General features: G+C 52.7%; 1 protein-coding gene and 7 non-coding genes across 8 annotated transcripts; 5 read left to right on the top strand and 3 right to left on the bottom strand.

Moving 5' to 3' along the window:
• The first annotated feature begins 923 nt into the window (after nucleotides 1-923).
• On the top strand, nucleotides 924-1,006 carry TRNAL-UAA (transfer RNA leucine (anticodon UAA)). Its single transcript has one exon. It is a non-coding gene; the product is annotated as a tRNA-Leu (tRNA).
• A 1,880-nt stretch (nucleotides 1,007-2,886) lies between these two features.
• On the top strand, nucleotides 2,887-3,102 carry LOC149521609 (small nucleolar RNA U3). The gene has a single exon (XR_016347868.1). It is a non-coding gene; the product is annotated as a small nucleolar RNA U3 (small nucleolar RNA).
• A 2,866-nt stretch (nucleotides 3,103-5,968) lies between these two features.
• On the top strand, nucleotides 5,969-8,146 carry LOC149521608 (uncharacterized). The gene is made up of 2 exons (XM_089773342.1): nucleotides 5,969-7,457; nucleotides 7,840-8,146. The coding sequence occupies exons 1-2, from the start codon at nucleotides 6,064-6,066 to the stop codon at nucleotides 7,883-7,885; spliced, it is 1,440 nt and encodes a 479-aa protein (XP_089629468.1). The 5' UTR covers nucleotides 5,969-6,063; the 3' UTR covers nucleotides 7,886-8,146.
• A 1,794-nt stretch (nucleotides 8,147-9,940) lies between these two features.
• On the bottom strand, nucleotides 9,941-10,013 carry TRNAA-AGC (transfer RNA alanine (anticodon AGC)). Its single transcript has one exon. It is a non-coding gene; the product is annotated as a tRNA-Ala (tRNA).
• A 3,678-nt stretch (nucleotides 10,014-13,691) lies between these two features.
• Nucleotides 13,692-13,765, top strand: TRNAT-AGU (transfer RNA threonine (anticodon AGU)). Its single transcript has one exon. It is a non-coding gene; the product is annotated as a tRNA-Thr (tRNA).
• A 1,601-nt stretch (nucleotides 13,766-15,366) lies between these two features.
• TRNAS-AGA (transfer RNA serine (anticodon AGA)) lies at nucleotides 15,367-15,448 on the bottom strand. Its single transcript has one exon. It is a non-coding gene; the product is annotated as a tRNA-Ser (tRNA).
• Nucleotides 15,449-16,192: 744 nt separating this feature from the next.
• TRNAR-UCU (transfer RNA arginine (anticodon UCU)) lies at nucleotides 16,193-16,265 on the top strand. Its single transcript has one exon. It is a non-coding gene; the product is annotated as a tRNA-Arg (tRNA).
• Nucleotides 16,266-18,601: 2,336 nt separating this feature from the next.
• Nucleotides 18,602-18,673, bottom strand: TRNAG-UCC (transfer RNA glycine (anticodon UCC)). Its single transcript has one exon. It is a non-coding gene; the product is annotated as a tRNA-Gly (tRNA).
• Nucleotides 18,674-27,488: the final 8,815 nt, after the last annotated feature.

Here is a 27,488-nt window from a genome sequence, read left to right as displayed (position 1 = left end):
GGCAAGCTTAGGCCCTGGGCTCTGGGGCCAGCCCCGTTGTGGGTCAGAGCCCCCTGGCCACAGTGCTACTCCAGGGGGCCTGGTTCCAGGGCCTCCTAATCCCAGGGACTGGGGGGCTGGAGGCCTTTGCCCTGGAGTCTCAGAGCTCCCCAGTGCCACCTTCCAGGAGGGGGAATCTCCCGCAGGGCCGGTGCGATGTAGGAACCTCTCCCAGGACAGTGCCCCCAGCCCAGTCCCTGCCCCTTGCGGGGGCAGGTAAGAGATACTCCCTCCCCTTCCCCAGAGAGCAGCCCCCCAGGGCTATAGGGGGCGGATCTGGCCCAGGGCTGTTCCCAGCAGAGGTGGCTTTGATCCCAGCCTGGGTCCAGGGAAACTGCTCCCAGCTCCCAGCACGTGCGAGGTTGGGGGAGCGAGCAGATCAGCGTTTGCAGATATCTACACTTATTTGCATAATGTGTATGCAGATATGCAGGGCTCGGCACTTAGGGCAATCTACCCGCCCGTGGTGAGTAGATTTTAGCCCGGTGCGGCGCTCAGTGCAGTCTGCGCATGCGCAGTGATATGTAAATAAAATGTTACTGGTCTGGCAAAGGTTTGTGAATGGTTTGTCTGCCCATGGTATAAACACAAAGGCTGGAAACACTGGCCTGATCCCTGGGGGCTGGCCGAATGCAAGGCAGGGAAAACATTGGGTGGGGGCATATTTTCCCCACCAGGCCTTTGTTCCTCGGAATCCCTGGGGACGTTGGGTTTTGTCTCATTTTTCTTCCCTTTTCCCTGCTTCCCTCTTTGCTGTGAGGAGGGGGCAGCTCTCGCCCTCGCGGTGGGAAGCCATGGTACAGGGATGGGATGGGCACATGCTCTGAGGGAGTCCCTGGGCTGTTTGGGGAGAAAAGTTTCTCATGTCTGCTCTCCTCCACACCACCAGGATGGCCAAGTGGTTAAGGCGTTGGACTTAAGATCCAATAGATGTTTGTCTGCGTGGGTTCCAACCCCACTCCTGGTAACTTCCCTTCTTTGGTGAGACATTGATCAGGAGGGTGTTTAATCCTGCTGTGAGGCAGGGGACTGGACTTTGTCTCTGAAGGTCCCTTGGGCTATATCTGCACTAGTGGGTTCTTGTGCAAGAACACATCCATGCTGGTGTGTGTGAGCTGTGCTTCTGTGCAAGAGCATCCATGGCAGTGTGGATGCTCTCTTGTGCAAGAAGCCCTTTCTTACCACACTTTACTATAAAACTTCTTGCACAAGAGCAAGTGGGCAGTGTGGCCCTTCTTGCGCAATAACCGACCAGTGTAGACACAGCCCACCAGTGTAGACACAGTGTTCCAGTTCTAGTCCCAGTTCTGATTGGCTGAGCAGGGGCCAGTCACAGGGGGGAGACTCAGGACTTTGTTAAAGCGATGAGGAGTCCTGTGGCACCTTATAGACTAACTGAAGTGTAGGAGCATAAGCTTTCGTGCATCTGACGAAGTGGGTCTTTGCCCACGAAAGCTTATGCTCCTACACTTCAGTTAGTCTATAAGGTGCCACAGGACTCTTTGTCACTTTTGCAGATTCAGACTAACACGGCTACCCCTCTGATACTTGATTCAGGACTTTGTTGTTCTCCTTAAGTCCCAGCAAATGAGCCAGAACCAATCGACTGCTCAGGGAATTGTTCTGCTTCTCAACATTGGTTGTCTCTGAGCAGCTCCTGAGTCTCTCTGTGTCCAGGTGCTTCTAACCCACTGGCTGAGCCATCCCTAGGCTGGGCTGTGGGGCTGTAGCTCCTTTGAGGCACTTTATTCTGATCCGTCAGGGTGTGAAACTCCAGACTGAGGGGGAGTTTCAACATCAGGCTTCTGGGTCCTTTTCTTCAGTCCCCACCCCACTCAGTAACCCACCCCCAGCCTCTTCCAGCACAGCCTGCCCCACCTTCCCCTATAGGGCTTCCACAGGGACCTCTGTCCCAGGGGGAATGGGGAGCCCCTGCCCCCGGCACCCACCCAGCCTGCTGCTGCTCCCACAAGAGCAGAGGATTCACCCGACACAAGTAAGTGCCTCTGTCCCCCCGACCCCCGCTGCTGGTTTTCCCTCCTATGTAGCTTGCTGGCCTAGGTAAGGTCACATGAGACTGCTCATATCACCCCCCACCTCTCCCCCGCCAGCATGGAGCCCTGGGCAGCCGCCCTGGTCATTCAGGTCTCAGGCTCGCAGGGCCTGCAGGGATACTGGGTTTGAATGACAAGGTGCTGGGGCAGCTATTAAAAGGCTTCTTCCTTGGCAGGGGCTTTGTGCTTGTGGATTGGCTATTTCTTGGATGACTGGTGCTTGCACATGCAGCTGGGCTTTAGCAAATCAGAATGAAGTGAGTCGTGAGTAACCCAGCGCCTCTGGAAATGGGAGTGGAGTAAAAAGTACAATATTGTCTAAAAAACATAAAATAACTTGAATAAAAATCAAAGTGCGACAAAAATAAATTACTTGAGTAAAGTACAAATACCCAAAAAAGGTCTTGAGCAGTGTGATCAAGTATTTCTACTTAGTTATTTTCCACCTCTGCCTGGCACGCAGGGGTTCTTGGCCCCTTGCTGGTCTGTGGACTGGCAGTTTGTTACCACTGACTTAGAGGAGCCCCGGGAACTGCAGTTTCAGGAAGAAACAGCAGGAGATTTTGATTGGCTGCCAGGTGCTCCACATGCTAATCAGGAGGCGTGTTTCTGTAAACAGGGACATGGAGCATATTCTAATATACAGATTTCTAAACCTAGTGGAGTGTGTTTGAATGGGACAAGCATTTTGCTGACATTATTTCTGTTTCACACAGATGTTGTGTGAAAACATTCCTCATGAGGAGAAAGTGAATGCACATGAATGTGGGTGTGTAGCGAGTAGGCTGTTGTTAAGACTGTGCTTTCAGGGATCATTTCTATAGTTGGTAACTAGAGAAATGCAGCTGAAAGTGGTTGGTCTCGCTAGCTATGATGATGAATGACAATGTTCTCTTCTGAGCATGAAGCAAGCAGACAGTGTTGTTTTAATGTAATTGCTGTCTGCTGTTGATGATTGTTCCTTCTTTCTTGTGGGGAAGCTGGAGGTAGAGAGCACAGGCTGAGTGGCTGGCTACTGTCAAAATGTTTAAAATTAGTTTTCAAGTAGAAAAGAGCAGTGATTTCACTTTATAATCCTGTCCTGGCTTTTCTTGAATTCCTGGTTTTACATGTGCTACCCTGATCCTGATGTCTTCATGTTGTTCTCTCACCAGCTTTTGGGTCTTTTTCCCTGAGCTTCTCACACTCAACTTAGCTAGCCTCTTAGATCTGCTTCATGCGTTGTCCCTCATCTGTTCCTTAGTGGCCCTGGGGGAAACAGATACTAGGTGCAGCCAGGTGTTAATTATCCCTTGGGTTAGTGTCTTTCTCCCATAACGTGTAGCTAAGATATTTGTTAGTAACAGGCAGAGGCCGCTGGGGCTCACCCCCGAACAGGCGCCCACAGACTCAATATTGGTGCACAAGATGAAACTCACCCTGCTCCTGGAACAGAAACACTGATGAGCAGTGAGGCCCCTCCCTGGCAGCACCGAGCAGTGAGAGCTGAGTGACAGGGGAGGCAGGTCCAGGGGGAGAAGGCTCCATGACTGCGTGAAAGGGAGGCTCTGCCCTGGCCAGTGGGGAATCGTTGCCTCTCCGAGGGGCCCAGGCCTGATGGGTCATTTCCCCAGGTTACTGAGTGACCTGAACTGGCTCCAGAACTTCAAAGTAGGAATAAGACCCTCCGGAAAAGGGCACTTTTTCCGGAGGATCGGGGCCAGTGTAGACGCTCTTTTCCGGCTTTTTTAAAAGCCGGAAAAAAGCGGCGGACATTTTTATTTAAATGCCGCGGGGGATATTTAAATCCCTGTCACATTACCGAATTGGAGGGAAGCAGCCAGATCGCTGCTGTACCCCTAGGTGGGGGTGTTGGCCCCAGAAATCTGTATGAAAGGGAGCCATGTGGGGTATTGAATGGGAGCTTGTTGTTTTCTGATCCTGTGTACACTGTTTATGTGAGTATATAATGTCTCTGTGTGTAGATCTGTAATCTGTGTGGAAACTAAAGATTTCCCTGCATGTGGTTAAGCATTGGGCAGGGCCGAGCCTGTGGAGCCTGTGGACATGCTAATTACCTGTGGGACAATGGTTCTCAATGGGCCAAAGACACATCCAAAGAATGGGGGCTGTCCTGAGAGCAGCCAACAGGGAACACAGAGAGGCTGAGGACCAGGTGACCTGCTGCATACAAGAAGAGGCCAGGAAGGAGTATAAAGAGGCCATGTGGTCGATGCCATTTTGTTCTCAGCTCAGCACTTCATCCCAGAGGCAGCATTGCAGGGATCGAAGAGCCCGGAAGACCTGTGAACCCATCCTGATCGTAGGATGTGCAATAAGAACTTTTAAACCAGCAGCTGCAACATCTCTGCTAGAGCCTGCATCGAGGACTGGGAGATTTGGTGCATGTAACGTACTGTACTTTAATAACCTTACTCTCAGGCTTTTCTTTCTTGTAATAATAAACCTTTAGATATAGATTCTAAAGGATTGGCCCAGCGTGATTTGTGGGTAAGGTCCAGAGGGTAAATTGACCAGGGATCTGTGGCTGGTTTCTTGGAACCGGACAGAACTTGTTTGGGGTAGGTGGGATTGGGTGCTAGGACCCCCCACCTGTGTATAGGCCCGGGTCCATCTGGGGCACGGATATTGCTGGGGTGTCAGAGGGGTTTTGCTCGGGAGGCTTCAGGCAGGCAGCTGAAGCGCTCTGTGAGACTGGTTTGTGGCCTGTGTGGAGAGGTCGCCAGTCAGGGGGACTGTAAAGAGCCCCGGATTTGAGCAACTCGCCCTGAGCGGACGCCCTTAGCTGTGCCCAGACACGGCCTGGTCCGTCACAGTGGCGTAGTCGGCAGGATCCACAGATCTTGGTCAATTGAGCTTTGGGATCAGGACCCCACGCTGTCTAAATTTGATTTTTGGTGTTGAGAGTTTGGTTGATTAAAGAGCTGCTGCGATGATCCCCGAACTATATGAGAGTCTGAGCAAAAGTGCTCTGAATGATTTGTGCTTGGGGAGAGGCATTGCCTTTAGGAAAAGGGCCTCTAAACTAGATCTGGTAGTGTTGTTACTAACCAGAGATGTGGATGAAAGGGATCAGAAGCGAGCCAAGGAAGCTGCTGAAAGAAGGCAGAAGGCCGATGAAGAAATTGCTAAGAGACAGAAGGAGATGGATCGGGAACTTGAGGAGAAAAAGGCAGAATATGCTGAGAGACAGCGGAGGGAAGAGGTAGAGCATGCAAAGAAGATGGCCCTAGCCAGGGAGGAAAATGCTAGACTTGACCTCCAGCTTAAGAGACTAAAAGAACAAGAGAGACTGTATTCTCCTGAAGGTTCAATGTATAACTCTGTGGGTATGCGGTGTGCTTATGATATGGCAGACGTATTTTGCCCAGCTGATGTGATGACCCAACCCCAAAGCATGTGTGAATGCAAACCTTGTGTGTTACCTGTAGCTAACAGGGAGGTTTGGGAAGGGGGTGCATGTGGGTATGAAAAGTTTCCTGGAGCTGGTCAGTCTCCCTGTAACCAAGGGGAAAGTGTCTCTACATGTGAGCCTGTGGGTGAGGGCCCGTCTGATGCCTCAGAGGTGAGGCTGGAATCAGAACCAGGGCAGGAAGAGCCCAGAAGTCAGGGAAATGTTTCTCTGGGGCAGCCTGGAGTGGCTGGCCAGAGTGAAGTTTTAGTTGAGGAGTTGGTGGCTGGTGAGGTTTGTGGAATTGAACCTGCACAAGCTGAAAGTGATTTGTGTGAAGAAGCACAGTGTGTGCAAGCTGGCAATTTGGCTGGTGGAAGTAGCAGTGGGGCAGTGAAGGAAGCTGTCCCAGTGGCTAGCTGTATGCCTGAGATTAGCCAGGGGTGTTGGGACAAGGGAGAAGCTGTCTCCGGTTGTCTGGCTGTGTGTGGGGAAGAGTTTCTTCCTGTGTCTGCGGAAGGTGCCCCACAGCCTGTGAAGGCTGAGAGCAGTGTGGTTGTCCCAGAGTTGGGTCTGGATATGGCTAAGGCCCAGGAAGGGGGTGACCCAAGGTTTGTGTCTGCTGGGGAGAGGGATGAGGTGACTCAGGTAGAGTCAGTCAGTGTTTTACCAGAACCCCAGAGACCAGACAGTGGTGACCCTGATATTGTGCCTGATGTTGCTGTGTTGCTGGCAGAGGGGGGAGCTACTCGGTGGGAGCAGGGAGACCCCTTAGCCCGGGCACAAAGAGAGAATGAGGGTGTGTTAACTCTGGTGCCTAATGATGGTGTGGACGTTTACAGCCATCTAGAGAGCTGCACAGAGAGTGAAGATGCCTCTGACCCTGTCTCTTGTGAGTCTGTCTGTGTGCCTGAGAGGGGATTGTCTGTGAATCCACCTGAGGGGCCGGAGATAACTCAGGGAGTAAGGGAAGTGCAGGAGGAATTGGTTGGGGCTCAGCAGGGCAATGCTACTGCAGAGCCAGGGAAGGGTGAACCGCTGCTTAAGGAAGCTCATAGGGAGGAGAGTCCTGGCAATGCTTGTAGCAAGCAGTTTGCAGTAACTGAGAGAGGTGACGATGCCTGGCTTGGAGAAGGCATTCAGGAGAAAGCTCTGCCTGTAAAAGGCAGCAGCTTCTTGTGTGAGGCACTTGTTGCAGTGCCTGGCAGACAGAACTTGTCTGTTGGCAGTGACTCCACTGACTTGGGTTTAGGGAAACCCAGTGTGGATGGTGTTGGAGAAGTCTCAGAGGGACTGAGGGTTGTTCCAGATGAAGCAGGAACAGCCAGAGAATTGGAACAGGATTCTTCCCAGGTGAATGAGGAGAGTGGGAAATTAGTGTCTCAGATTCAGGAGGAGGACTGTGTAGCCAAGTATGCAGAGCAGAACAGCTGTGTGGTCACTCTCCCTAGGATGCAGGAGATGGCAGTTCTGCTCCCATCTCTGGACACTGTGGACACTCATACTCAATCAGGGAGGTGGATATCTGGTTCCATGTGGAAACAGAGGTTGGAGGTGGACAGAGGAGAGACTTGGGAGTCTACAGCTTACTGCTGTTACCCCACTGAGTGGGGGAAGGGGGAGAATTCCAGGGCTGTTGTGAGCCAGGGAGTCACACCCAGCCAGCCCATTGTCTTGGTCTGGCCAGAGGTTTCAGGCCTGGAGCCCACAGGACAGGGAGGAAGGGTAGAACTTGCTTTGGCCAAGAAGATTTGCAGTTTAATCCTGAAGGGCCAAAACTGCAATGGTGTGGGGCCAGAGAAGGGGCCTGATGGAGAATTTCAGTATACACCTGGTATAGGATTGTTCTTGTTACTGATGTTAATTCCTGTAACCAATGTATTATTGTTGCAGAGAATTGTAACGGTATACAGTGTGCATGATCCTATGAAAATACCATGTAATCTGTCTGGAGATGTACCAAACGACAGACGGTATGTAAGGGGACATTGTGATGTTGCTATCTCATGGTTAACACTTGTAACTGGTCTTGGAACTTTTTACAGGACAAAAGGGGTTCCAGCCAGAAGGTCCTGTGTGAGAAGGGAAACTGAGGCACGCCACCATTTTGGTTGGGGGAGGCCTGTGATGCCCTCAGTGATGTTACTGGCATCACTTCCTGCATCAATTTTGCGTTGGGGGTGTCACATTACCGAATTGGAGGGAAGCAGCCAGATCGCTGCTGTACCCCTAGGTGGGGGTGTTGGCCCCAGAAATCTGTATGAAAGGGAGCCATGTGGGGTGTTGAATGGGAGCTTGTTGTTTTCTGATCCTGTGTACACTGTTTATGTGAATATATAATGTCTGTGTGTGTAGATCTGTAATCTGTGTGGAAACTGAAGATTTCCCTGCATGTGGTTAAGCATTGGGCAGGGCCGAGCCTGTGGAGCCTGTGGACATGCTAATTACCTGTGGGACAATGGTTCTCAATGGGCCAAAGACACACCCAAAGAATGGGGGCTGTCCTGAGAGCAGCCAGCAGGGAACACAGAGAGGCTGAGGACCAGGTGACCTGCTGCATACAAGAAGAGGCCAGGAAGGAGTATAAAGAGGCCATGTGGTCGATGCCATTTTGTTCTCAGCTCAGCACTTCATCCCAGAGGCAGCACTGCAGGGATCGAAGAGCCCGAGAGACCTGTGAACCCATCCTGATCGTAGGATGTGCAATAAGAACTTTTAAACCAGCAGCTGCAACATCTCTGCTAGAGCCTGCATCGAGGACTGGGAGATTCGGTGCATGTAACGTACTGTACTTTAATAACCTTACTCTCAGGCTTTTCTTTCTTGTAATAATAAACCTTTAGATATAGATTCTAAAGGATTGGCCCAGCGTGATTTGTGGGTAAGGTCCAGAGGGTAAATTGACCAGGGATCTGTGGCTGGTTTCTTGGAACCGGACAGAACTTGTTTGGGGTAGGTGGGATTGGGTGCTAGGACCCCCCACCTGTGTATAGGCCCGGGTCCATCTGGGGCACGGATATTGCTGGGGTGTCAGAGGGGTTTTGCTCGGGAGGCTTCAGGCAGGCAGCTGAAGCGCTCTGTGGGACTGGTTTGTGGCCTGTGTGGAGAGGTCGCCAGTCAGGGGGACTGTAAAGAGCCCCGGATTTGAGCAACTCGCCCTGAGCGGACGCCCTTAGCTGTGCCCAGACACGGCCTGGTCCGTCACAATCCCCCGCGGATTTCCCTACGACGACTGGTGAAATTTACATGCCCCTTCCGGAAAAGGGGCCAGTGTAGACGTAGCCCTGCTGTAACGTGTGATAGTGAAATAAAAGGTTAGGCAGTTGTCCAGAGGGTAAATTGACCAGGGATCTGTGGCTGGTTTCTTGGAACCGGACAGAACTTGTTCGGGGTAGCTGGGATTGGGTGCTAGGACCCCCCACCTGTGTATTAGGCCCGGGGCCATCTGGGGCATGGATATTGCTGGGGTTTCGGAGGGGTTTTGCTCGTGAGGCTTCAGGCAGGCAGCTGAAGCACTCTCAGATTGGTTTGTGGCCTATTTGGAGAGGTCACCAGTCTGGGGGCTGTAAGGAGCCCCAGATTTGAGCAATTCGCCCTGAGCGGACGCCCTCAGCTGTGCCCAGATACGGCCCGGTCCGTCACAGGGGACCATTGTCCCTTGTCCAGAGGGACAAGAACAGCCAAACAGAACATCAAAGCAGTCAGACTGGGCCATGCCAGTTGTCCAACTAGCCCAGAATCCTGTCTCGGGACAGCAGACAGTTATTAAGTGATCCTTCCCATCTCCCATTCCCAGCTTCTGGAATACACCAGCTAGGGACACCTGCCCTGTCCATCCTGGTTAAATGCCATTGATTGACTTTTCCTGCATTAAATTATCCAATTTTGTTTTGGGCCTTCTTGCAGATTTCACTTTTGCAACATCCTCTGACAAGGAGTTCCACTGGGTGCAAAAATGCTTCCTTTTGGTCTATTTTTAACTTGGTTACTTATCAGTTTCATTCTCTCACCCTGGTTCTTTAGTAGGAGAAAAAATAATTTCTGCACCCCTGTCATCATCACATAAACCCCTGTCCCATCGCCCCTTGCTTGTCCCTTCCCAAGCTGAGAAGAAGAAGTTCCATGAACTCCTGGGAGCTGAATGTTCCAAGGAAGAGGCATTTCCTGTGGAGAAGATGACCAAGCCCAATCCCCTACACAGCGCCCCAGGAAATACCAATGGAGATTGGGAAAGCTCCCTCTCGGGCACAAAGGCAGCACCTTTCCAATGGAGCTAATTCTGCCCCACCTGCCCCCTGCCTCCAGTGTTCCTGGCACTGCCTGGCCCAGGAGGGCTGGTGTCCAGCAGCTCTCTGCCCCAGTGTGGCTGGCTTTTGGGGAGAGCAACTAGGAAGTAGGGGAGGCTATAGCCCCTGGCTGGCTCTGCTAGTAAAAAGATGATGATCTCCCTGAACACTGGAGAATGTGGGCATTGATCCCACTGCCTCTCGCATGCTAAGCGAGCGCTCTACCACTTGAGCTAATTCCCCTGCTGTGTTAAGTTTGGCCTTCTTGGAGGCTCTTCCCTTCTCCACGGGGACGTCTGTCTTCTAGGTCAGTTAGTCCTGGGAAAGGAGAAGGCTCCAAAAAGGCCACAAGGGCAACTCTCAGCAAGGAGACTCCCTGCAGCAAAGCCATGAAGGGGGAGGGGGGTCTCTTTGATGACCCCTGCCCTGCAGCCTGTCCCATCTGGTCATTGTCATGGACTCTCTGTGAGGTCATCACCTCCCAACCTCCTTTAGCCAATAAGCTGAGAGGCTGCAAAAGGCCCTTGTGATGTCACTGCCACACCCACCCCTGCCCTCCAGGGCTAATGTCCTGCCCCAGGCAGCCCCTTTGCCTGGCTGAGCTGCTCCCAGGGGTGAAAGTGACACATTTCTTACAGGGAGTCCTGGGAGATGAAGCAGCTGGAGGGAGCCAGGAGAGCAGAGGCCAGCCTGAGAGCTGAGAGTCAGAGGTGCCCACTGCACTTTCACACCACAGGTCCCATGGTGTAAGGGGCAGCGCTCAGGACTCTGAATCCTGCAATCTGAGTTCAAATCTCAGTGGGACCTACTAAGACTCAGGTGGTTGTTACAAGGTGCTGGTGCTTCAGCTTCCATGCACTAAGGTTCAACAAAGAGAGTTTTGTTCCTCTTGCTGGGTGTCGGAGGCCACTGGAGCTCCATTTCCAGACTGAGCAGGGGGGCGGGAAGGGCCTGATGCCATCACAGCTGCAGGGCAGGTCACCCACCTGGCCCCTGAGCTCAGCCCATGCTGGAGGCAGCCAGACAGTGTGAGCGGGTCAGAGGGGGGATTGGGGGAAGGGTCCTGAGTCCTGGCTCCCAGCCACACACCTTGGCAGAAAGACCAAGAGCCGCTGCACAAAGTGCATTGTGGGAATAAGAGTTGGGGCAGCAGGAAAGGGGCCGGCCCCTCAGCACCAGGGCACAGGCAGGAGAAGATGGGAGTGAATCCTGCTACCTCTGCCATGGCTTGGCCCAGGAGGGCTGGGGTCTAGCAGCTTTTCACCCCAGCTTTGTGGGAGGCCAAGTAGGAAGGGGCCTCTGGAGGCTCATAGCCCCCTGGCCTGCTGTGTCTGTGGAAAGGGGGGAAGAGGACACACACCTCTCACTGGGGAACAGGGCGCATGGATCCCACTCGTTCCTGCAGAAAATGAAACAGGCTGAGCATTGTGCAGAGAACAGGCCAGAGCCCTTCTCCTGCCCCTGGAGAGATGGAAATGGGGCCGTTCCTTGTGGGGAAAGAAGTGGGTGTGTCGGGAGTGGGGTTCGAGTTCAAACCTCTCCACAGCTCCACAGCTACAAATCTTGAGCTCCAAATCTCAAGGGGCTGGTGAGGAAATGAGGAGCTGTCAGCTCGGGTTAGCGGCTTCCCTGAGAACAAGAGGTGGAGTGTTCACAAGGTGCATTCCCCTCCCCCGCAGAGCAGGGTGTTGGAAAGAGCCAGGAACAGGACAGACAAGTTCCACCCCCACCAAAGTGTGTTTCTGTGGTGCAGTAGCTATCATGCTTGCTTAACATACAAAAGGTCTCTAGTTCAAAGCCAGGCAGAAACACTGGCTCTTCTCTTATTGCAGCTCCCCTTGGTGGCCAGGTAAGTGCAGCTCCTGCTGCCAGGCCTGTGCCTGAGATGAGCCCAAATCCCATGTGACAGAGGGGAGTGACATCAGCTGAGAATGCCCCTTGGTGCCAGCCTGGGGAAGCCAGATGGGTCAGGCTGGAGGCTTGTGGCTCTGCCTCCCCTGCCCTTGGAGGCTGGCGTATGGGGTTGGCTCTTCCTGCTGCCTCCCTTGTGTGACTGGCCCAAGGAGGGAATGGGGCAGAGGAGGGAAGCAAAGCTGAGGGGGGCAGGGCATGAGCTCAGCACCTCTGTGGGATTCAGTGGGGTGAATAGAGCCCCTTCCCTCCGTTCTGCCAAAGCCTGTGGGGTGGGGCCGACTGTGGGGAGGCAGAGTCCTGTGCCTGTCCCAGGGAATCCCAGGGATGCTCCTTGCAGCCCAGGAGAAGAAGTTGGAAGGAAAACAAGTAAAGCAGGTCCCCGTGGGCATGACCTGGGGCACCAGTTTGGCCCAGTTGAGTGAGGGGTGGTTGGTGACAAGGGCAGCGCTCAGGACTCTGAATCCTGCAATCTGAGGCCCCTTTCCTGCCTCCCTTCCTGTGCTGACCCAGTGGTCGAAAAGGGCTGTGGCTGCTGCCGGCAGGGAAGAAGCTGGGAGGCAAGGTGCTGGCAGCAAGAGATTCCGGCTGCTTCTTTGCCCTGGGTCTCAGTGCACCATGTCGCCCACCAGCCACCTTGACCAAACCTCAAACCAGTTGGACTAGCCAGCCCACATCACAGTGAATCACTAGCGGCCCTGTCAGAGAAGAGCCATTGGAAGCTGCAGAAACATCCTTGCATCCACCTGAAGCTGGCTAGCTCAGTTGGTTAGAGCGTGGTGCTAATAATGCCACAGTCACAGGTTCAAGCCCTATGCTGGCCACAGGAGTGTTTGGTTTGGTGACTTCCCTTCCTTTAGCTGCCTGCTATGGACAGGGAAGCAGAAACAAGCAAAAATGTGAGCTTTGCAGGAAGCAGGGCAGAGATCTGGTAGGAGTCTCCAGCCTGCACAGCCCCAGTGTCTAAAAGGGCCTTGGCACCTGTCTTCCTGTCCTCAAAAGCAGGGGACCTGATGCCCAAATTCCTGCTGCTGCAGTGGCTACCTCAAGGCACCTGGTGGGGGGCAGGTTCTGGAACCCAAACCACACGGGGAGACTCAATATGACCGGGAGGCCTGGAGCGTGTGAGCCCTGCACAGAGGCTGCTGCTGGTGGCCGGCTTCAGTGGCCCAGCAGCTCAAGTTCCCCTGAACCAGCTTCTCCCCCTGAAGCCACCCCCAGGCGCTGCTGAGGCCCCTGACATAAGGCAGTGGGATCACCAGAGGAAGGTGTCAGTCCTAGCCTTAGCCCTGAGCTCCACCTCCCCTTCCCCCCCAGACTCCACCCTGCTCCCAGGTTCTTTCCCCAGTTCTACATTCCCCAGAGAGTTTGTTCTTTCAACAGGGAAAAGTCCTGTTTGTGTTACCAGTAGGGGAAGGGGGAGAGGAAAGTGGGAAAGGGGTAAGTTGGGAACGGGTTGGGGGGGAATGGGGCAGCTTGCCCAGGCTCACGCCAAGGGGCTCTCTGTGGTGCTGGGCGGGGCAGGGAGGCCAGGCCCAGGCCGGTGGGAGAAGGGGCAGCGCCTGCCAGGGCAGCAAGGGGAGCTGCAGGGAGCGAGATGCGGCGTTTCTGCCGGGATCACTCAAGGGTCCTGCTGCGGGTGAAGCGCCTGTGACACCCCTGTGCTGCTGGGTTCCTCTGCCCCTCCCCTGGGAGGCCGGCCCCTTCGGGGGGCTCTTGCCCTGACACTCGTCCAAGAGCCACCTGGGCAAAGCAGCCTACCCCAGGCACCTTCCATAGCTCAGCTGGCAGAGCAGAGGCCTGTAGCGGGTGCTGGGCAAGTGCCCTTAGGTGGCTGATTCAACTCCAGCTGAAAGGAGAGATTCTTCTCCCTCCCCCTGGCTGCAGGCCCGGCCTTAGGACCAGGCGGCTGCCTTGGGTCTGTCCCTTTGGGGAACGGCTGCACTTTGGAATGGGAAGGGGGTGTCTGGGACCATAAAGTAGAACAGTTTGAGGGCTGCTTTCAAGGAGGGCGCCATGGCTTAGTTGGCTAAAGCACCTGCCTTGTAAGCAGGGGATCCTGGGTTCAACTCCCAGTGGTGCCTTGTTGCCAGGTCAATGGGTCTTTTCTTCCCACCATTCTTCAACATGTATCTGCAGTTGGTTTTACCTTAAGCTGAGCTTGGTGGTGCCCTCACAGTGGGAGTAGGATAGTAGCAAAAAGCAGGAGGTGACGTAGGGGTTTGATTTAGTGACGCTTATCTAGACTTGCTAAATCAAGCTCTGGAAGATGGATTGCAGCAGCCATCTCCACCTGAGTGAAGACATGGCCTAATGGTGCAATTAGTTAGATGCCGACACTAACAGCCCCACTGCTGGTGACTCACAGAGGCTACATCTACACTAGAAGTTTTCTCCTTAAAAAATATGTTAACAACGGACTCAATTGCATGAGTCACAATCTCATTTGCATATTTTCAGCCAATGGGATTGTTGTGCAAAAACAAGCAGTGTGAACATTTTTTTTGCACAAAACCCCTTTTTTTCACAAGATTCTTATGCCCCCCCAAAAGAGGTATCCTGATCTTGCAGAAACTGGGGATTTTGCACAAAAAGAAAACTTCCATACTGCTTGTTTTTGCACAGCAACTCCAGCACAAAATCAGTTTGCCAGAAAATATGCAAATAAGATCATGACTCATGCAAATGAGACCCTCGTTAGCACCTTTTTTGCTGAGAAGATTCGTAGCGTAGCCATAGCTGCAGATTCTGGTGCTGATCATGCAATAGAAGCACAGTATGTTTAAACAGCTGCCGTATGAATGTACCTGAAAGTCACAAGGATCAATGATCTGTGTGAAAGGCAGGTGGCCAGTAATTAGAGCCCCAGGTATGTTGTGTGCACAAAGGAAGGTAGGAATGTGCACCAGGCAGTGTGATAACGGTGTTTACTGTATGTTTGTAACAGGCTCCTGCCCATCTCCGGTAGATTTGGGCAACTCCTCCACCAATTGCAATACACACTAGGCCGTTCCTCCCCAGCTGGGTGTGGTTCTTGTTCTTCTGCACAGCACAGCCCGTGGAGACCAAGGACCTGCCATTGGGCTTCCAAATCCCACCCTTGTTGTATGGATGGAAACAGAAACCAGACACACAGCGTGTTTGAGCTGGCTCCAGCTGAGGGACGGGTTTGCCTGGTTTATGTGCATTGGCACAGGACAGCAGTAAGGGTTCGTATTCATTTAAAGAATAGAAAAAATAGAAACCTAGAATGTAATGGAATTGGAGAGAGAAATGTTTCCATTGAATGGTCAGTTGGATTTGAAGTAACACTCATATAATTTGTAGTCTATCTCTGAGCTACTCTCCCTGATGTTTGCACTGTTAGGAGTTGAGAAGGGAACAAGAGGCTTTTGTAGCCCACACACCCCTGGGCCTGTCTCCATCACTTCTGCCTCTGCCAGGTGAAAGGAGGCCGCTGGGCCCAGCATCTTTCTACCCAAACAGGGCTGGCTTTTGGGGAGGTGGAGGCACTTGGTCCCCTGGCTGTGTCCATGGGGAGGTGGCTCTGCTCAAAGCCAGACTGGTTTTCCTGTTGTTAGGCAGGACCCTGCAATCCATGTTCTCTCCTGCTTTTGTAGCCTCTGTTGCCTTCTGCAGGTGTCCCTTCTTGTCCTAGGAAGGGGTGTGGCCAAAACACAGGTCTTGCTGTGAGCAGGATTTGAACCTGTGGAGGGAAACCCTATTGGATTTCTAGTCCAACGCCTTAACCACTCGGCCATCACAGCTCTAAGTAACAACAGGCCAGGGAAACTGGTAATTAAACCCAGTGCCTAGGCCTGACATTTCAACCGCAGAATTCCCACAGCAAAGCATTTCACCGGTCATACAAAGGAGTCCTGGGCGCTCTGGTCTGAGGCTGGCTTAGAGGTGAGTTCAAGGGAAACCTCACAAAGGAGGTTCCAGGCAGCCAGGTCATGGGGGTCTCTGAGATTGCTGCTTACCCACCTTGCTGTTGCCATGGTTGCTCTGTGACATCACTGCATCCCAGCCAATGAGCTGAGGTGCTGTAAAAGTTCCTTGTGATGTCACTGCTGCCTTGCAGGCTCAGGTCCTGCCCCTGGCCAGCCCCTTGGCATGTGTGAGCTGCTCCCCCTCTGCCCCCCTCACTCAGGGCTGGTTCTGGGGCTCACGCAGGGAACATCAGAGGCTGCTCAGGGAGCCACCTTGCTAGGCCAGGGGCCCTCCTGTGGGGCTGTGAGTGTTGCTGTCCCTGCTGTACAGACAGGGCCATAGAGCCTCAGGAGGCTGCAGTGGTGGGAGACACTTCCCTGGTTTCAGGAGGGAGACGAGATGTCAAGTCCCATGACTTGGAGCCAGCTACAGATACCCATGGAAAGCTGATTTTCAGAGGGGTGTGATCAGCCCTTCCTGTGTATCTGGCTTCTTCAAAGGGGCTTCATTAGGAGCTAAAAGTTGAAGAAGGGACATTTAGAAGGGCGAATTTCTTTCCCTGGCAGAGTTTTCTGTGTGCCCCAGTGGCCTAATGGACAAGGTACTGGCCTTCTAAGCCAGGGATTGTGGGTTCAAGTCCCACCTGGGGTGACAGTTTCTCTCATTGATAAAGAGTTTACTATGCTTTCTGAAACAGTTAGCAAGGATGCTGCACAGTTGCTGTCTTCCTCTCTACAGAAGTTGTTCAGACCCCTCCGTAGCCAATGCTGGTGTTTAGATGCAGCTCTGAGTGCTAAAAGCTCAGGTATCCACGGTCAGAGTGAAGGGGCACATTTTGCTCTAGAAGGCCCAGGAGTGACAGCCAGAGGGAGGTGGCTGTAGTAGAGGAGGGTCTGTCTGGAGACAAAGCGGAGCCTGAGGATGAGAAGGCCCCTGAGAGGCAGAGACTCCAGAGCAGTGGCAGGAGGACTAGTTATTTGGTCTGGCAAAAGGACAGAAAATCCCCAGGCCCTGAGCATGGTGCGGGCGAGGCCCATGGGGCAGTTTGCCTGGTGGGGTTTGGGGGGTGGAGAAGCTGTGAAGCTCTGAGAGTGGATAAGGTCCCTGGCTGAGCTACACCACCGGCCGTGTGTGTGACTCAAACTGTCCCTCGTCCCCTTTTGTGTGTCTGTTGCGCTTCCAGCGTCTTTCCTCAGGCACGTTCATCCAGCAAAGACCCCCCCCCCCCCCCCCCCCAGAGATCTTGTATCTTCCTTTGTGCAGTTCAGCCACAGACACCGGCAGGGCTGAAAGGAAATTGCTGCACTTTTGAAGTCAAAGGTGTTGTCTGGGACCACAGAGCAGTTTCACCCAGCAGTCTGAGGTGGGCATCATGGGGCAGTTGGTTAAAGCGCTTCCCTTATAAACAGAAGAGCCTGGGTTCAACTCCCAGTGGTGCCTTGTTGCATCCTTTGCTCACATTTTCCTATTTCCTTCTGGGACACAGAAGAGGCCTCCCTGGCCACCCATGGAACTGCTGGGTTGACCCAGTGGCCAAAAGGGGCTGCGGCTGCTGCCGACAGGGAAGAAGCTGGGAGGCTAATAATGCCCAGGTGTCAGCCGACGGTCAGGGCAGTGAGTCCCTTATGACCAGCTGAAGTTCTTTTAAATTGTGCTTGGTTCTGTTACAGCAACTGAAGGAGTCAGGTTAAAGCTTAAACAGTTACTATTTTATTGTTATAGGGTAAACTTAGCTGTTAAATGCTACTACTGTGTTACAGATAACACAGACACTACAAAGGACAGGACAGAAATTACACTAATAAGTCACTTACAGGTACCATGAAACCCTTTGGTTCTCTGAGCTCTTATTAAATGCATGCAAAATAGACACATAGCAGGTATATATTCTCACCCCTGCGTTCCAGACTTGGCGTGGCCAGCGTCTTTCTCTCAATCCCTTGGGAAGAAGTAGGGCGAGGTTGGGTGTCCCACAGACCTCGGGAGACAATCAATACCTGCCAGCAGGTATAGATGATTGGAGCTCAAATGGGGTGGGCTGCTGAACCTCTTTTATACCCCTTGAGTCATGTAGGCTTCTTCCTGGTTTCAAGTGGCCAATTAGGAAAAATGGCTTTGAATGCCAAGTTTCCCACGAAGGGTGCAAAGCATAATTTACACCTGGGAAAATGCAGACAATGGGCACCTCTGGTATGTGATGGGCAAAGATTCCTCTCCTGGGACAGTGCAGGCGTGTCAATTACTGGTACTAGCCATCAGGGCGACGGGAGGCCCCGGGTCATCAGCTAGCCCATTTCCTGTCTGGTTTCTGTTTATGGTAGAGTCAGGGACAGGCAGCACACCTGTGTTCCCAGGGTATCAAAGGCTGACTGCCTTTCTGTTGCTCTCTGGGGGGGGAACCAAGATGGGGTTCGTGGAAAACCAAGATGGGGTTTGTGTCTGGCTACACCAGGTCACGGGTACAAGCCCCATGCAGACCCCACAACAGCCAAATTAGTTTTATTTGAGCTTCTCCTCATGAAAAGCGGTGAGAGGGAGCCCTTGGCTGTGGGACCCACTTGTGCCTGTTGTTCAGGGTTAAATAAGATCTCCCCCAGGAGGTCGCCTGTTCCCTTCCCACCTCGCATTGGCTGGGAATCAAATCAAGCAAGGGGCAGCAAACGCCAGGCACTGTCATTGTCTGGGACACAGATAAAAACCCTCTTGGAGCAGTCCATGCAGAGGAATGTGGACATTTATGGCCAAATGGCCAATGGTCTTGCAAAGAAAGGCCACCTCCCTCCTACCCCCACATCCTAGACCAAGTCAGAGCCAAGGTCAAGGAATCGCAGCAGAGGTATGTGTGGGAGGAACTGCATTACTGCGCATGCTCTCAGAGAGGATGAAGAGCAGTGAGAGGCAGCCCCAAGCTGCAGAACCCATTTGTGCCTGTTTTTCAGGGCTCAAGTAAAACTTCAGTAGGGAGATTTGATGCACCCTCTTTACATTGCATTGGCTGGGAATCAAACCCAGGACAACTGCTTGGAAGGCAGCTATGCTCACCACTATACCACCAATGCCTGCCTGCAAAGTTGTTGGGAAAATTAGTGAGGGAAGCCCATGTCTGCCATGAGGCTGGCCAGAGGCGAGAGGGTGCCTGTGTGGTTTGGGTAAAGCAGAACTTCTTGGCTACTAGGCAAAGACCAGAAGTGGTGAGGCTGGGGTAGTGGCTGCCCTGCGCTCTCCGTGGTGTGAGGAGCCGGGCGGGAGAGGAGTCCCAGAGGTTGTTGGGTGGGAGAGTTGAATTTATCGGCCTTTGGGCTAAGCTCTAGAGCAGACAAGGGAGAGGTGGGGAAGTGACTTCTGGATACTCTGTGTGGCCCAGGGATGCGGTTGCTCTGTGAGGTCACCTCCAGTTTCCCCTCTTCTGTTTCTTTTCAGCTCCCTGCAAACTGCCTCCCAGGTGTGGGTGAGGCTGAGTGTGTGTCCATCTCCACCTCAGGCCAAGTGTTTGCATGTTTCATATCTAAGGAACCATCCTCCTCCCTTTTTCCCTACCAGTCCTTCCTGAGCGAGCTGAACCCTTCTGTGCCAAAATTCCAGTCTTGTATTATCCCACCACGTCCCTGTGATACCAACTTCCTGCTCATTACCCATAGTCCTGTGTGTCTGTACCAGCATCTAAGACACAGATTAGATTTTGCTTCCCAGTGGTCCCGCATCCCTCCTTTATCTCTGCAGTTACAGCCCCTGCTCTCTCCCATTTCTGGCCCATCCCCCAGGTGTCCATGTTGTTCACTTACCTGTGGCCTTTGGGCACCTGCCCCCAGCAAACCTAGTTTAAAGCCTCCTCACTAGGTGAGCCAGTCTGCACCCAAATACTCTTCCCTTCCTCGACAGGTGAACCTCCCCCCCTGCAGAGCAGCCCTTCCTGCCAAAGCATCCCATGGGCAAGGATGCCAAAGCCCCCTGCCCACTGAGCTGTAGCTTTCTGGGCCCAGGGAGCTAGACACCGCCAGAGCTGAAAGACGGGAGGGAAATGGGGAACGGCTGCACTTTGGGAGTCAAAAGTGTTGTGTGGAAACATAAAGAGCCATTTTAAAGAGACTTTGGAGGAGGGCACCATGGCTTAGCTGGCTAAAGCACCAGCCTCATAAACAGGAGATCCTGGGTTCAACTCCCAGTGGTGCATTGTGGCCTTTGCTCACATTTTCCTATGCTGCTGGGACTCAGCCTGGCAGAGACAGAAGCGATGGAGACAGGCCCCAGGGGGCAGAGTTGCCCCACTGGGAAAGTGCCTGCGACACAGGGGAGAGGCAGCGGCTCCTTCCACATGGTCTCCAGCCCGCTCCCTGGTGCTACTCACTTCCCTGCCAACTGAGCCCTCTGGGGCCTTCACTCCTCATCTGCAGCCCCCTGCTCCCTGCCTGGGCACCTCCAGGATCCATGCTGCCCTTGACGCCTGTTGTGCAGCCCCTGCCAGCCTGGCCCTGTGGTGCCTGGCTCCTGAGTTGCAGCACCTGCTACCTGGCTGGAGTAAGAGTTTGATATCTGTTTATATTTGTATTTTAGATTTAATAATGTAAAGCCATCAAGTGTGCATCCATGATTAAGGAGAGGCAAATTGATGACTTTAAAGGTGAAGGTCGGCATCCCTGAAAACAAAATCGATTAAATGCAGGACAGGATAACTCTCGGAGATGTTTGGAATCGTAACATCAACGCACCAGACACAGAGTGACACAGCAAAATCCATGGACTTCAACAGAGGAAAGGGTTATAAAAGCAGGGTGCTTGCCATGGAACTTTAGGTTCGTCTTGCCCCCAACTCCAGGAATATCGGATCGTGACCGACAGAGCCCGGCTCCTCTCTGTGATCAGTCTGGCTGTCCAGTAGATTGATTCAGACTCTGGACTGGTGACTATAACATCATCTGGCAGGACTCCGTGTGTGTGTCGGTGGTTGGGTGACTGAAAAGCAGATGCTCCTGTTGTGTTCTCAATCAATGCGGCGTGCTGCCTTTGCCCCTATAAAAGATCTCGTGTGCTTTGTTTAAGCATAACAGTCTCTCCCAGCCCCACAGGGCCCCTCACTCCCAAGCCAGACCCCAGGTTCCCTCTAAGCTGTGTGGCAGCCCGGCAGCTGCTTAATGACCCTGGCCAGCCAGGGACTCAGGACTCTGCACATGGAGCTGCCTCAGCTACAGCAGCAGCTAAACTCTCCCTGCCAGACAGTCGGGTCTCGCTGCCCGTTCTCTTCCCCCCATCGACGGCCAGCAGAGCCACCCAGCCCACGGGAAACAGCCGCACGAGTGGCCCTTTCAGAAAGGAGCCTCAGGCAGCTGAAGGCACGTTGTGGGCTCTGGAACGAGGTGGGTGGGGGAGGAAAGGAACCTACATACTGAGGAGAGAGCATTGGCCAGGCACCACAGGGGGCTACCTCCCTCACCACCACCGTACCTGGCAGGTGCCTTGATCAGCTTAGCCATGGGGCTGCTTTCTGGGAGTTTTCTCCAGCTGCTCCATGTGTTGCCATTGCCCATCCCAAGGGAAGGGAGAGTCACGCTCCATGGCTGCAGGAGCTGCAGAGGTGGCACTCGCAGGTTCTCTGGGCGCTGACACCCCCAAGGAATCACAAGGGCGTGTGGCGCTGGCATGTGTCCTAACAAAAGACAGGACTGTGCAGCACTTTAAAGACTAACAAGATGGTTTATTAGATGATGAGCTTTCGTGGGCCAGAGCCACTTCCTCAGATCAAATTCTGGAAGAGAATTGGCATGGCCATACATACCAAAGGAATACGATGGGGAAGAAAAGCGGACACTGACAAATCAGATTTAGAACAGAAGGTGAGTGAGGGGGATAGTATCTATGAGATAATGCTAATGGGGTGATAATTGGGGAAGCTATCTTTGTAATGGGTAAGGTAATTAGCATCGTTTTAAGGCCCATTCATAAAGTGTCAAATTTAGGCATGAATGACAGTTCAGAGATTTCTCTTTGTAGTCTGGTGTTAAAGTCTCTTGGAAGTAAGACACATGTAGTAAGGTCGTTAAGACTATGCATAGGTTGGTTGAAATGAAAGGAAACTGTTTTTTCCTGGTGAAAATGTCTGATTTGTGGCCATTAATTCTTTGGCAAAGTGTCTGAGAAGTTTGTCCAATATACACGGCAGAAGGACACTTTAGGCACTTTACTTTCTCTTGTAACAAACCCTGTTGCCAACTTTGTCCTCATATTTACTCTGCTGACACCATCACTGGACCTAACCATGTTAGTTACGAGATCAAAGACACATATTTCTGCTCATCCAGAAATAGAATTTATGCCATCATGTGCCTAAAATGTCCAGGGGTCATTAGACACCCAGCAGGGGGCACAAATCTCATTTTTCACCAGCATAAGGACAAAGCACATGAAGTAGGAAGGTTTTGCTGCAACCAGCCCAGCATGGCCCCACTGAGAGTTGAAATCAGCTTGCAGGGTTCAGAGCCCTGAGTGCTTCCCATTACACCATGGGATCTACATGTGATACCTTTGGTGGGAACCTGTGACTCTCAGGCTGCCTCTGCTCTCCTGGCTTCCATCAAGCTGCTCCATCCCCGCTGCTCTAGTAGAAGTCGTGTGACACTCTCCCCTCCCCCATCACGGCTTGGACAGGTCGCCGCCTCCAACCAGACTGAAATGACCCCCTGCATTTCCCCTGGCCCCCTTTGGTTCACTCCCCTTTGGTTTAACCCAAGTTCACTCCCCTTTGGTTTAACCCAAGAGTGGCAATCAATGACAGCTCAATCCCCTTGCTTAGTCTACACTGCAGGGTTTTTGCACGAGAAGCCTTTTGTGGAAGAGTTCTCATGCAAACACTTCTTGTGCAAACGCGCATCCAGATGTCAAAGTGCATTGCAAATGTAATGTGCTTTTGCACAAGGGAGTGTCCACACTGCATGGACACTTTTGCACAAGAAAGCTCTGACTGCCATTCACAAAATGGGCATTAGAGAACTTCTGCTTTGTGCAAAACCCCCTGCAGAGCATTTATACCTGCCTTTTTGTGCAAGAGCTGTCGTGCAAAAAAGGAATTATTCCTTGTGGGGAGAGGAATAACTCTACCAGCAAAAGTCCTCTGTTCTGTCAATTTTCTTGTGCAAAAGCACGCTTGAGGTGTGGATGCTCTGCCTGTTTTTGCACCAAAATCTTGTAGTATAGACATAGCCCTTGAATGTAACCCTGAAGTGGATTGTTAATTCCTCGTTTAATAAATCCATACTAGTATGCCCCTGGGGTGGTCACCAGTGAAATGTGGGGTAACATTCATCTCTGTCTGAACTGTGGGACTGAGCTGCTAGAGGAGGCTGGATTCAGGGAAATGTTTTACCCAGACACATGCTCGCCCTTGTACAACATTGACACTGTTTATGCAACTTTTTGACACTTCAGAGAATGGCTGGTTATTTTCTGTAGCCACCACAGGCCTGAACGGAGGCCCCCAGCAGCCCAGATTTAAGCGCTGATAACGATTGTCTGTGAGCTGGAAAAACGACCCAGGGGGCAGCAGTGAGCAGCCTCACTCCCAGCCCGCTTGGCCGCGCACCTGAGGGGAGCGGAACTCTCGCCAAGGCGGGAAAATCCGGTTAGAACCGGTTCCCCAACTGTCTCGGAATGTTCCAGAGGGAGGGGGCAAAGCCCAAGATGGAGCCCCGGGGTCTAAGGAGACCGACTCCATTTTGTTTTACATTTTTTGAACATTAAAAGCACAAACATATAGTCATTAAACATGCTGTAACCCACACACCTAGCGTGGTTACTGAGTACGGCAAGTGGCACTGAGACCACTGCAACAGTTAAGATCAAGAGACCTCTACAGCATGGCCTGGGTGCCAGCTGGCTTCTAGCTCAGAGGGTAGAAGCTCCTAGAGTCAGCTCCTGAGGTCCCAGGTTCAAATCCCAGGTGCTGATGACGGTTACAATACCGCACGATTACAGTATATATTCCAAATTAATCTCTAACATGGGCTGTGGAGGCACATGACCCCCACTGGCAGGGTCTGAGCAGGTCCTTTTCCATGGAAGGGTTAATGCAGAAACAGAACCCCCCACAAAAAGAATCCAAACAGTGAGCCCAGAGCCCAGGAGGAGTTTGAAGGACTTGTTGCTGAGCTGTGGGGTTCAGCATCAAACCAGCTCCTGCCTGGGGCCTGGAATTGTGGTGGAACCTGGGGACCTTGCACCTGGGCGCCAGCCACAGAGACCCCACCCTGATGGGCTGACTGGGCCTAGGCCCTGCAGCTGAGCCAGTTTCTCACCTCCACACAAGCTCAAAGGGGAGGGAGAAGCCCTGTTGTCTTAGGGCAGGGGAGGAAACAGGAGGCTGTCTGCACTTTTTGGGCTGTGTGTGCCTGGCTTTGTCACGGCAGGTCTGCCCCTCAGCACAGTTTGCTCTTCTTGCTGCTCCCCTTGGTTCTCTCTCCTTTCCTCAGAGAGACCCAGAAAATCCCAGCTCACACGGAGGACGGGACGTAGCCTCCTAATTCCCTCATTGATCTGTCCAACTTGTCAGTGAGGCTGACCTGGAGCATTGGTCTCTTCCCATTGTCCCTGGGGTCTGTCAGTCTCAGGGCCCTGATTTCTCATGGACCCTTCCCCTTTTGATACTGGGAGCTGGACAACCAAACACTCCCACTGTGTTTTAGTAAGTGGCTAACAGCCCCCTCACATTCTGGCTGAGCAGAGGGGGGTAGTGGGTGGGGCTGCTAAAGGAAGCTTACAAAAAGTGGAAACTTGGACAAATGACCCGGGAGGAGTGTAAATGTATAGCTTGAAAATGCCGGGGGGTTATCAGGAAGGCGAAAGTGCAAATGGAATTGCGACTGGCTAAGGATGTGAAGGATAACAAAAAAGGTTTCTACAGGCATGTTAACAAGAAGAAGGTGATCAGAGAGGGTGTGTGGCCCCTAATGGATGAAGGAGGTAACCTAGTGACGGATGATGTAGGGAAAGCTGAAGTACTCAATGCGTTCTTTGCCTCTGTATTCACAGACAAGGTTGGCTCCTGGACTTCTGCGCTAAGTGACGCAAGATGGGATGAAGATGGACAGCCCGTGGTGGGTAAAGAACAGGTTAGGAACTATTTAGAAAAGCTAAATGTACACAAATCCATGGATCCGGACTTAATACATCTGAGGGAGTTGGCAAATGTCATTGAGGAGACTTTGGCCATTATCTTTGAAAAGTCGTGGAGATCGGGAGAAATCCCGGATGAATGGAAAAAGGGAAATGTAGCGCCCATCTTCAAAAAAGGGAAGAAGGACGATCCAGGGAACTATAGGCCGGTCAGTCTTACCTCGGTTCCTGGAAAAATCATGGAAGGGATCCTTAAGGAATCCATTTTGAGGCACTTGGATGAGAGGAAAGTGATTAGGAATAGTCAGCATGGATTCACAAAGAGCAAGTCCTGCCTGACCAATCTGATTAGCTTCTATGATTAGGTAACTGGCTCGGTGGACATGGGAAAGTCAGTGGATGTGATATACCTTGACTTTAGCAAGGCTTTTGATACAGTCTCCCACAATATTCTTGCCAGCAAGTTAAGGGAATGTGGATTGGATAAATGGACGGTAAGATGGATAGAAAGATGGCTAGAAGGCCGGGCCCAGCGAGTAGTGATCAACGGCTCGATGTCAGGATGGCGGTCGGTTTCTAGCGGAGTGCCCCAAGGTTCGGTTCTAGGACCAGTTTTGTTCAATATCTTTATTAATGACCTGGATGAGGGGATGAATTGCACCCTCAACAAGTTTGCGGATGACACTAAGCTGGGGGGAGAGGTAGATACGCTTGAGGGCAGAGATAGGGTCCAGAATGACTTAGACAAATTGGAGGATTGGGCCACAAGAAATCTGATGAGGTTCAACAAGTAGAAGTGCAGAGTCCTGCACTTGAGACGGAAGAATCCCAAGCATAGTTACAAGCTGGGGACCAACCGGTTAAGTAGTAGTTCTGCAGAAAGGGACCTGGGGGTTACAGTGGATGAGAAGCTGGATATGAGTCAACAGTGTGCCCTTGTAGCCAAGAAGGCTAATGGCATATTAGGTTGCATTAAGAGAAGCATTGCCAGCAGATCCAGAGATGTCATTATTCCCCTGTATTCAGCTTTGGTGAGGCCACATCTGGAGTATTGTGTCCAGTTCTGGGCCCCCCACTACAAAAAGGATGCAGACGCACTGGAGAGGGTCCAGCGGAGGGCAACCAAAATGATTAGGGGGCTGGAGCATATGACTTATGAGGAGAGGTTGAGGGAGTTGGGTCTATTTAGTCTGCAGAAGAGAAGAGTGAGGGGGGATTTGAGAGCAGCCTTCAACTTCCTGAAGGGAGGTTCCGAAGAGGATGGAGAGAGGCTGTTCTCAGTAGTGACAGATGGTGGAACAAGGAGCAATGGTCTCAAGTTGTGGTGGGAGAGGTTCCGGTTGGATATTAGGAAAAACTATTTCACTAGGAGGGTGGTGAAGCACTGGGATGGGTTCCCTAGGGAAGTAGTGGAGTCTCCATCCGTAGAGGAGTTTAAGTCCCGGCTTGACAAGGCCCTGGCTGGGTTGATTTAGTTGGGATTGGTCCTGCCTAGAGCAGGGGGCTGGACTTGACGACCTTCTGAGGTCTCTTCCGGCTCTATGGTTCTATGATTCTATAATGCCTGGGTGGGGTTAGTGGCCAGGGGAGTTAATGGCTGAGGTGGGGTGGGGGGAGTGGTTACAGGCCAGGAAGGTTAGTGGCTGAGATGGGGGGTGAGTGGCTGGGGGGGGTCATGACAGAATGGGGGGAATGAGCAGTGTGGGGAGCTACTAATAGCTGAGGTGCGCTGTTAGCAGTGGTTAGCAGCTGTGCTTTGTGTGTGGAGGGATGTTACAGGCCAGGAGGGAAAGTGGCTGAGGTGGGGGGGTAAGTGTCTGGGGCATTTATTGGCTACTGGGGAGAGCTAGAGATCAGAGGGGTTAATGTCTGATTTTGGGATTTCGAGGCCAGAAGGATCAATGGCTGAGTTGGAGGGGGTTAGTGGCCGGGGGGTCAATGGCTGAGTTGGAGGGGGTTAGTGGCCAATGGCTGAGTTAGAGGGGGTTAGTGGCCAATGGCTGAGTTGGAGGAGGTTAGTGGCTGGGGGGTCAGTGGCTGAGTTGGAGAGGGTTAGTGGCCAATGGCTGAGTTGGAGGGGGTTAGTGGTCAATGGCTGAGTTGGAGGGGGTTAGTGGCTGGGGGGTCAGTGGCTGAGTTAGAGGGGGTTAGTGGCCAATGGCTGAGTTGGAGGGGGTTAGTGGTCAATGGCTGAGTTGGAGGGGGTTAGTGGCCGGGGGGTCAGTGGCTGAGTTGGAGGGGGTTAGTGGCCAATGGCTGAGTTGGAGGGGGTTAGTGGCCAGGGGGTCAGTGGCTGAGTTGGAGAGGGTTAGTGGCCAATGGCTGAGTTGGAGGGGGTTAGTGGCCGGGGGGTCAGTGGCTGAGTTGGAGGGGGTTAGTGGCCGGGGGGTCAATGGCTGAGTTGGAGGGGGTTAGTGGTCAATGCCTGAGTTGGAGGAGGTTAGTGGCCGGGGGGTCAGTGGCTGAGTTGGAGGGGGTTAGTGGCCAATGGCTGAGTTGGAGGGGGTTAATGGCTGGGGGGTCAGTGGCTGAGTTAGAGGGGGTTAGTGGCCAATGGCTGAGTTGGAGGGGGTTAGTGGTCAATGGCTGAGTTGGAGGGGGTTAGTGGCCGGGGGTCAGTGGCTGAGTTGGAGGGGGTTAGTGGTCAATGGCTGAGTTGGAGGGGGTTAGTGGCCAATGGCTGAGTTGGAGGGGGTTAGTGGCTGGGGGGTCAGTGGCTGAGTTGGAGAGGGTTAGTGGCCAATGGCTGAGTTGGAGGGGGTTAGTGGTCAATGG

This window comes from Pelodiscus sinensis, chromosome 25 (genome assembly GCF_052426305.1).
Source record: "Pelodiscus sinensis isolate ZL-2025 chromosome 25, ASM5242630v1, whole genome shotgun sequence".
Lineage (NCBI taxonomy): Eukaryota > Metazoa > Chordata > Testudines > Trionychidae > Pelodiscus > Pelodiscus sinensis.
Note: the sequence above shows the minus strand (reverse complement) of the source record. Positions and strands in the feature narration are given on the sequence as shown.